Raw genomic sequence first — 10888 nt, 5'->3', positions numbered from 1 at the left:
TTTCGAAGGAATTTCGTGGTTTTGAAATTAGTAGGCTGGAATTGGGATATGCGCGTAGCTGGCTGCACACGATTCGATCCAGTCGATTCTTCCTGTTTGCCTCGCTAAATCTGCCAGCCTATCTCCCTCAGACAAGATAAAAAAACTTGCGATTCTTTAGGTCGTTTCTCGAGGACTTGCAATAACCTCTATTGCCAAGAAAGAAGGGAAGTGACCATACCAGTCGGTGGATATAAATAGCCGAACCAGCCCTAGACTCACCCCATAAAGGAGTTCTACGAAAGTACCACGATACTGTATTAATTGGCAGACGAATCTAAAAACGTTTCGATACGCAAAGAAAAATGACACGATTACTAACCTATCGAATATCGAAATGAAATTTCTATCCAGTGAAATTTTACTCGTGACAATCTTTAACGGGTTGACTGCAACTGCTGCTGGTCATTGGTGACCTATCTTACCTATTCGTAAACTCTTTAGGATCATCAAAATAAGCTAAGCTTCATGAACAAAATTTCGGTAACGTGAATGATAATGCACTGTGAAAGAAAAGGCGCGAAAATACGAAGTGATATTTCTCAAAAATTAAATATTACTTTATCATTATTCATTATTACTTAATTAACGACATATAAAATTTGCGTGACAGTCGACGTGTTAAAGGCTAAAACAACGAACGCTGTTCTCACGAATTAGGCTGAGAATACTGAAATAAGTGCCAAAGACACTTTCGAAGTGCATAGACGCGTTCTCGAAGAGCGAGGAGGATATAGTAGGCGGAGGTGGAACGAGACAAGCACGCAGCAAATACGAGAGAAGAGAGAGAGAGATACACAGAACACACGCAATGGGGGTTTATGTAACTCGGGCATTAGTGACTGTGACGTCACGACACCGCGACGCGATGCAACGGTCGCACACGGTCGATAGTGCAGTCAACTACTGCATTATACGCAGTCGATCATAGAGATCCATGAATTTCGTATTCAATTCTCTGTATTAATTAGTCTTATTAGTGTATTAGTAGTATTACTATTTTTAATCTGTCTTTATTAACTCTCAATTCCGTGACTATAGAAGCTTCAAAATATCTCAGTATTTGAAAATTATTTCAATCTCGCACATTTCAATTTCGCTGTAACATATATCACAGTTGGTCGATACAACGCAAACACGAAGTAGTACTATAATCTTATGACTATGCGACATTCTCGTTCGTTGAAACGAAACCGTGTTGAGCAGGGGCTGAAAATCCTTCAGCGCCACTTACCAAGCCAGAGGGCTCTTTACCGACCTATAGACAACGAGTCTCTCTTTTTCTGTCTTTAATTAGATATATACGTCGGTTTTAATAAGTTCGTAGTCACGAGCGACAATGCCCAACCACGTCCAAGTTTTCGCGTTAAAAATCGTCCTTGCAATTAGTCAACCTGGCGATAACAATCGCTGTGTTTCGTATAATGCGCTCTTCAACCGTGATACACGTGGGATATAGTCCTGGGAAATATAGAGTTTAGCACTTTGTGCTGATTTTTATGAAGCATTGTTCGATACTTTCGTGATTGTTCATAGGAATGGGTCCAAGTGAGACTCGTTGTTCTCTTTTTTTTTTTCTTTAGGCTTTCTACTCGCTCTGTTGTCGACATAATTGAACGAACTTGTTCTTGAGAGTATGGCTTAATGAAGGAGGAAGATTGCATTCTATTTGCGAAAAGTCCGAAATAATGGAATTCGACGGCTTTCGTAATAATGGAAATTGAAATGTTGCAAGAATATTTTTGAGAAGGTGGGATTTCTTGAAATTTGTAATTTCAATTTACAATTACTTATTCATTTTTACGAAACGTCATCCGATCATTTCGATTAACTTGGTATAAAATTCTGGCGTTAAAAAGTAATGAAAGTACAAATGACTCACCGGAAGACGACGAGGCAGCAGTGATTTTGTCTCCCCCTCCCTAAATCGCTGACTGTGTCGAGAAACAGGATACTGTAACAGAAAAATTATAAGTGATTTATCGTATACCCAATTCTTAAGTACAACTTTAATGGGCTATAAAGTAGCCAAGGCAATAAAAGTAAAAATAGACATATTGTATTTGAAAAATCGAATATATAGCACGCGGAAAAGTAATTTTGAATAGGGAAGGTTAAGTGTTACGGCCTCATCGAACTTGGTTATTTCGCGATGTAATTCGAGTTTCGATTCAAGACTAGCTCACACTAGGCCTCATAAACCTCCACCGTAATTACGCAGCCAGACGATAAAGTGAGACTTGAAATATACGATGGATCATGACAAACAGTTGCAGAACATGAAATAGAAGTGACCAATAGAAACAGTGGCAACACTTCGTTCGAAAAGCTTAATACCAAATTGTAAAAAATTCTACGAATAATTTCATATTACGAATGAAAGAGTAAAAATAGAATGCTTTTGTGTGTGTAAAGTTTGAAATTTGTTACTATAAGTATTGTATTAAAATGTGTATTTTGCTATGTGATAGTAGACTATAAATTAATCTGTATATTTCAATGTGACGTTACACGTACATATTTATGGGAAATAGAATTTAAATGCATGAAATTCTACAAACTGTTCATGTCAGAGTGCATCTGTACACCACCTGTAGGGAAACGAAACAGACACTATGATATTTATCTGTACATACATATGCGTTTATCGACAGATATTCCGTTTCTATAGAATAAATTAAATTTTATCACTGTTTCTTCGAAAAGTTTGTAATAAATGAAATCTAATATATAAAAATGAAAATTATATTACAGACTTATCACGGAAAATAAAATGAAAGTATAGTTTTCTACAAAAAATGAAACATGTGTTCATTATAAAAAGAATATAAAAATGAATAGTCAAATATGAATCAAGCTAATGAAGTAAGTAAATTATGTAATGATCGATTAACTGAAAAACATTAAAATTGATCCATTGAAAAGATTTTCTATAAATTTGATAAATCGCACCATCCATAAAATTAATTAATTTTTTGTGCAGTTATTATATAAAATAGAGCTAATTAATTAAAACATTTAAAACTTAGAGTGCACTATTAGTTCAAAATATACGAACTAGATCTCATCCCGATATAAATTAGCAATTACAGTGGAGGGTAACGTAGGATAATATCCTCTGTCGGTAAAGCGATTCTGTAGAAACATGGCTAACATGATTCTAACTATTAGATAACACTTAATTAATGCTACCTTAAATGAAGTATCGAAGATATTTATATCTTCGGTATAATATCTAGGAAAATCTCTTACTATCTTGATCTAATCATGGAAATAAAAATGACTAGTATTTATAAGTTACAAAAAGAGAATTATAAAAACTGTTTCCGCCCGGGATCGAACCGGGGACCTTGTGCGTGTGAAGCACACGTGATAACCACTACACTACGGAAACGTTGTTGAAAAGTGTTTTCTCAAAGCGAAAAATTTACTATACTTTAGTTCCTATTTCTTGGTTTATAAAATATATAATCTTATTAATCATTACAATTTACCCTAAATTGGAGATATGATATGACACATAATACTATATTAAAAATTTTATATTTTTGTATTATATGTATAATATATAGGTCTATGTTTTATATGTCTATATGACATATAAAAATGTCACAATGTTTCTGATACTTATTACTGTAGTAAATATATATGTATATAGTATATTCGTATTATATCTATATAGCAGTATATGTTATATGTTTAATTACGTAGTATGATACAAATATATATATATATATATATATATATATATATATGATACATATATATACATTTATTATTATATATATATATATATATATATATATATAATAATAAATGTAATTATATTATAATAAATGTATAGGTATTTACTGTAATGAGTATGAGAAATATATTGAAATTTCTGTATATTACGAATATTACATAATATAGAGTAGAGAAAAAAGGCATAATACTACACAACTATAATATCAGAGGTATATAACATGTTCCAAATAAGAATACACTTACCCTTCAACTTTCCAATGGTAGGAAATGTTGTAGTAAGCTGTCAACACGTCTGATTATTATCATCACTAACTCAAAGCACATAAATATTCGTAACACAACGACCATTAATATTATTAACACTCGTAAAACCACTAATTATACCGAAAATATCACAAGATTCCACGACGCGTACATTTCCAAATTGAATTTGGAAAAACGGACAAAACTAATATGGAGTCGACACAAATGGATCAATTGAGTGTTTTAATATACATAAAAATAATTCTTACTAAAATATTTCACCCCCAGAAAATCAATTTCTGTCTATTTATTAACATTTACGTTAAAACAACTTTTTAATATAATAATTAAAATTTGTAATTTTGAAAAAAATTGATCTATGTACAGACACTTGACTTTAGCTGTCTTTGAATGTATCGTGTGAAGGGTAAGGAAAAAGAACGAGAAACGTCTGTTCTTCGTGATTTCCCATTTTATAACATATTTTGTTTATAAAAACTAGGATTGCAAACCTATCAACGATTGTAATGTTCAAAATGTCTCTATAAGATATATAGTATTAAAGATTTGGTATATTGGTTACAAATAGGGAATGTTTATTTTGTACTGGAACAAAATACAGATAAAAATTATGAATATTTTATTAATCGTTCTTTTTTATGACGGCTAAGTTATAAACTTCATTTTATGAACGATACAAATGGATTCATTGAATGTTGTTCCTTTTCTAATAGGCTAAAATATTGAAGCTTAATTATTTTCGCAATAAAACTTTTTAATGCTAATCTTGTGACGTAATGGCATTCTTGCTTTTCCCCTTACCCTTCACATTAAAAAGGATATGCTTACTTGCCTGTATTTATGTATATAGAACACTTAAAATATTTTAAAATATTTCCAGTGATTTAAAAACAGACGATAAAATATTCTTTTACAGAATAATCATTGAAAATAATATTATAAAACAACTATCCACTGATAATAGTGAATATTACACGCGAATCAACACCTCGCGATACGCATGTCAACAAAAGACTAAATGTCCTATCGACGTTTCCTTTAGACCTTTTGCGTCATGTCGTTGTTCATTTGTTTATGAGACACTTTTTATTAAACCTATCTTTATGGAACCAAAACTAATCTGACTCATACATTACATTACGTTTCTCTGAAATTTGGAAGCTATTACATTATATTACACATCCATTAAATTTTAAAAATCATTACTCAATTTTATTTTCAGCAGTAATTGACGTGTAAATAAAAATTCACAGTATTTGTCATCTCTTTTTTTTTTTAAAGAGGATTTGTACTTTCCAATACTTTTATTATCAAAACATCATTAAGTTAAGTCAGATGCAAATTTACGTAAGTTAAACGATTTCTTATCTTTAGCAAATCTAAATTTATTTCGATATACATTTTAAGCTTATTTCCGATTAGAAAATACGTTTAACGTACTGCAAAAAAAGATTATTTAAAACTGATTTCTGAGTCGATAATATTACACATCGCTCGGTTAATCGCATGATGGTGTTATCGTCTGAGAATGAGACAAAGTATGTCGATATTGTCATTCCACGTGATACTTGGAGCATCATAAGAAGCGAGGTAACGAAATGTAAACAAACATTGAAACGCTCGTCAATCTCATTCGAAAGGCGCAATTCGTCTTGTCTCCTATCGTAAAATGGGGAAAGCAAGGCATAACATCGCGGCCAGTGACATATCTGTCGATGGACGAAGAAAAAGTGTTCGAGAAGAACAGAAAATTCGTAAGAAAAAGAAGAGACGTAAAAGGGACTTGACAGATCTGCATCAGAGAGTATTCAAATCGAAGAAGGTATCAATATACACATCTGTGCATATTATTATCACATTTTAATAGTATAAATTGTATATTTTGTCTTAAATATTTTATTTATTTTCATCTATAAATCAACTATAGAAATATATGTAATATTATATTTGATAAAAGTATATTTCTAGTTCTACGACAATTTTGGTTATGTCAGGTGATTGACATGTGTCATTGAAAATTTTATGAGTTACTTCAATGTTTTCCTCTTATTTTATTAACAGATATTGAATAATATTTGGGGATTTGAAAAGAATGTTTCGTAGACTATGTTATATACATACATATATGAAAATAAATATATACATTAATACTTTGCTATAGAATCGAATAAAGAATAAGTTTTAAGTTAAGGCTATGCATCTCATGAGATATATCGATAAATCGAACAGTATGAAAATAAGAAAACGCGCCATTCTTTTTATTTTTTTCGAAGAAATATGAATGTATAATCTTGTATAATTTAACACGGTTATTCATCTTGCTACGATATCAATTTTAATAACTACTAATTTTGTAATACTTGAAGCATATCAGAACTATTATATAAATTATTTGATAAATTAATTATTGTATATTTAGTTTAAATAACAAACTTTTTTATCATTAATGTTCGGAAATAATTTCTGAAATCGTAATAATATACGCGCAATTTTTCAGCAGAACCGGATGACATTCAAATTTTGGCTGAGTAATTTCGTTGAACTTTTGCAGCGTTTCGACATACTAAAGGAATATATATATTTGAAAACTTAATTTACCTTCATTCCTCCACTTTTTATATTTATTACTTGCGGACAATCTCTTCCAGGATAAAGAAACGAAGATCGATGGAAAATCGAACAAGGCGCCAAATTCAAAAAGGCTGTCGAACAGGATTCTTCCGGGACCTGTAAATATAAATAACACACTATTTTAAAAAATTAACGCTATTTACAGCAATAATAAAAATTATGATTTTTCTATTCTAGTTGGCTGGAATATACAGAAATGGTGCTGCAGGAAAAGAAATACGAAGATGTACGTCTCATAATTTATAAATATATATCGTTTTATCAAAAAAAAAATAATTGATTAAATACTATAATTATTTATAGTTCAAACGAAAGCAGCTTTGAACGATCTAAACAACGCGCGTCTACAGGGAGACGTGCTTAAATTAATGGATGGTTATGACTCGAAATCAGAGTAAGTAAAAACACTATAAAAAGTTACTCTCGCTCTAATGAATGTATTTTTTAATTCACAGAGACGTTGTAGTTGAAAATGGCAACATAGAGGTTCAGAAAGAATTACTACTCGATTCTACTATCAAAGATATTCTCCAACCAACTCCTCCTGGTGTCCAAAGCAGTCCTATTTTGGGTAAAGTGGATGGGTAAGTCTCAGGTAATTTTCGTTGAATATTTTCACACAAGATATATACAACAACCAAAGATGTAAGTTTAGAGAGTAATTAAGAATCAGATCTTTTTATTTTTTTCTTTTTTGTAAAAGAAAAATGAATTAAATCATTATTATAATTACATACTTTTTATAGAAGAAGGAGAATTAAAAATGAAGGACACATAGAGTTCCATCAAAAACCAGCAGAAAAAAAGAAAACGATTGATCCTGAAAATTTACGAAACTTTGCATTAAGTAAATACGAAGAATTATGCAGGGTTGTTTGTTCAGAAAATTTCGAGGAAGAAAATTTTCCAGACTGTTTCGGACCAGGTATCTTATTTTACATTTTTTAATTATTACAATATTCTCTTTCTCATATTTTTTCTTCGACAGATCCGCTAACGAAGGTGAAACAAAAATTAAGAACTATTTACGCAAAATCATTTCAAAATAAATGTTTACGGGACATGATTAAACGTGGTAATATTTTGAACGAATGCGATACACCGAGTACTTCGATGGATGATTCTTTTCCTCCAGACACTGCATATTGTCCTTCTGGGTATCCTCAAGACGCGAACTTAGTATCTGAAACTATTGATAATCCAGACTGGCATATTGATATTAAAAGTAACAAGGATAACGACAGTTTACAAGAAAGACAAAACCTATTTTTAATACCAAAAATGAATTTAAGAAAAAACGAAATTAATACGTCCAATTTATTATTTCATTCGTCTTCGTCAAACACCCTGGATGCAGGAATAAAGAACAGTCTTGAACCGGAAATGTCACACGAAATGAATAACATATCTAACGAGGATGAATCGACAGATGTAAGCAATCGTACTTCTCTAGAAATAAATTATTCTGCAAGTTCCACACACAAGAACAGTATTATGAAATATTTTGAAATAAATGAATTTGATTGTGAGAGGATAAAGGATAGGAATAAACCTCTCTTATTTGCACAAACAGAAGCAGAATCTCAGAATAGTTCTATTGATAAGAAACGTTTAATAAAACACAAAACTCAACGTAGACAAACAGTGCATTTTTTAAACAATGGATTAAAAAAACACGCGGAAGGACAAAATTTTAAAATAATGCAGCAAGTTAAAATGAAGAATTTGAAGCATATTCCTGCTATATTACGAAGGTGTAACAATGTTGTGGCGAATAATAACAATCGGCTAAATCTATTCCAGGAACCGATGCATATTAATAAAGAGTCTCGGAAAATGTTGTTCGACGTTGCACCGAAGCAGAACGTTCTCTTCACTTCGCAATCCGTGGTAACGGAATCGAATGAAGATTCAAAGAGGCCGCAAAAATCGAAGACTGCAAATACCTTATTCGATAGTACAAAAATGAAAGATCTGAACGTTCAAACATGCGTAATGGATTCACCAAGTATTTTTAAACACAACCAAACTCAGCAGAATCTCCATGCGAATGATATTTTAGTGAACAGAACAAATCCGCCAATACAAAAAACAGTAATGTTCACGAAGAAAGACTCGCGGAATATAGGACACTGTCTATACATAAACAATATAATTGCAGATGGAAAGACTGATAAGTCGAACGTCTGTATCATACGAAAAAATGTTCCTTTGCAGCATGAAAGATCGAAAAATAATTGTACTGTATATAAACACTACCAGGAAGCGCCAGGAAATTATTATAAAGCGTATCGATGCTCGGAAAATTCTGATAGTTCCAATTATAATAGTCAAGAATTTAAAGAAGCAAGCGCACCAGAAGTGCAGCACGTACAGGTACATCAAAAACCAATGGTTTGTGAAAATGGATTAGTAAGAAAGGTCATGCAACCTTCTAAATCTGAAAACGGTAAAAAATACCATAACGATCAACATGTTTGCTATGTGGTGGTAGATCAATGCAATGATGTGAACAACATGCAAGAGTATCCTTATGATAATGTGCCTGAAATTGAGAAATCTAGAACGGTGCAGAATGGACGATTCTGCCAAGAAGATATAGCTGATGTTGGTATCCTGAAAGGCGTGCAGAATTTAAAGATCTTGCCCATGGAGGAACAAGAGCCTCCGATACAAGTCGTTAACAATCAGTGTATCAAAAATGCAGTGATACTGGAGAAACAGCCGATTAAGTATTTGGCATTTGAAAACGATTCAAAGACTGAAAAAATTCCTATTTATATGCAAAGGAATAAGCACGTTGCTTCCGTCGATAATATAGAATTAATTAACTCGGGCGTTAATTATCGCGTGGTATCATATCCTCAAGAATCAACGCAGAAAATTATTTTCGTGCCAACGTGCGAGCAAAACAAAGTCGTATATGTGAAACAACAAAATTTGCCTCATTCGAATGTTACTTTTGAGGAATGCTCGCATCCCAGAAAGGTAGTCATGTGCCGACCTGAAGTACAATACGTCAAAGAGTCCTCAAACGTATGTGAAGTTCACCTTCCAAAACAGAACGTGGTGGAAATAGGAAAATCAGATTGTGACACGATTGTTACTAATTTACAAAAGGCGAGCAGTATGAAGAGCTCGAGGCGGGGTGGAGTGAATCGAGAGGGACTTCATTATCGACCGAATCATGGTAATTGAAATTAATTTTTTAGTAAGAAATTCCTAGTTTGCGACTTCATTTTAATTTTGATTAATTTTGTTCATTCTTTCATTTCAGAACATGATGCTTGTGTGAGGAATCAAACAATATTCTATCAAAAATAAGAATGCTGCATTAATTGAAATGTACGTTAGATACATTTTTGCTATTATATCTTAATGAGGTATGTAGGATTATTTATCTATAATATTATGTATAATTATTCATTATTATGTGTTGTGTTTGCTAGTATTCACAAATATTGTATAAAAAATAGTGATACAAGTAACTGTTATTAATAATTCGCTTTTACTGATTATTGTATAATTAAATGTTTTCAGGTTTATTATGTATATTTATACAAGTGCGACATTTACACAGATAAGTAGAAACTGTCTTTGGAAGTTTATTTAAAGCGTATTTTGTTTTGATAAAACCGTTTGTTTTAAAATATAGAAAACAAACAGTTCTGTAATTTTTGTATGTTGCGTATAAATCGAATTTAATGTAAATTTTTCGTTGCGATTACAAATTACTCAAATATTTGATATTGATGTTTGCTTTGTATAATTTCTCAAATATTAAAATTGAATGTTTAAATACACCTAAGTTTGATTCTCCTAAAAATTAAAAATTTCGTACCAAATATTAATTTTTCTATTAAATTACAAAATATTGCAAATTACTATGTTTTATATATTTCATCTTCCAATAATATCACGATAGTTTTTAGAATATTGAATCCATTCATTGAAATTGTATTTTTGTTTTAACAAGATTGGATCGAAAAGAAATGTTGAAATTTACCTTATACAGATAGATATGCTGTGACTCCAACCATTCTGAGAATAATCAACACTACTTTCGTAATAAATTAATAATAAAACTACTTTTTATTACCACTTTTGATCTTCGTGCCGTTCTACTTTTTATACTTTTATAATACGCGACTGCGCCAATAAAAATACTTTACCGGAAACAGTGGCGCTGTCTGTCGTATTTAAAATA

At 31.5% G+C, this 10888-nt stretch overlaps 1 protein-coding gene and 1 non-coding gene across 2 annotated transcripts; one reads left to right on the top strand and one right to left on the bottom strand.

The window, feature by feature from the left end:
- Positions 1–3360: 3360 nt before the first annotated feature.
- TRNAV-CAC (transfer RNA valine (anticodon CAC)) lies at positions 3361–3433 on the bottom strand. The gene has a single exon. It is a non-coding gene; the product is annotated as a tRNA-Val (tRNA).
- Positions 3434–5697: 2264 nt separating this feature from the next.
- Positions 5698–10556, top strand: LOC117160200 (uncharacterized). The gene is made up of 9 exons (XM_033340775.2): positions 5698–5872; positions 6699–6779; positions 6859–6907; positions 6985–7075; positions 7137–7265; positions 7428–7606; positions 7670–9871; positions 9959–10064; positions 10222–10556. Exons 1-8 carry the CDS (start codon positions 5720–5722, stop codon positions 10003–10005), a joined length of 2931 nt encoding a protein of 976 aa, XP_033196666.2. The 5' UTR covers positions 5698–5719; the 3' UTR covers positions 10006–10064; positions 10222–10556.
- The last annotated feature ends 332 nt before the right edge of the window (positions 10557–10888 follow it).

This window comes from Bombus vancouverensis, chromosome 16, assembly GCF_051014615.1.
Source record: "Bombus vancouverensis nearcticus chromosome 16, iyBomVanc1_principal, whole genome shotgun sequence".
Lineage (NCBI taxonomy): Eukaryota > Metazoa > Arthropoda > Insecta > Hymenoptera > Apidae > Bombus > Bombus vancouverensis.
This window is presented reverse-complemented; position numbering and strand designations above follow the sequence as displayed.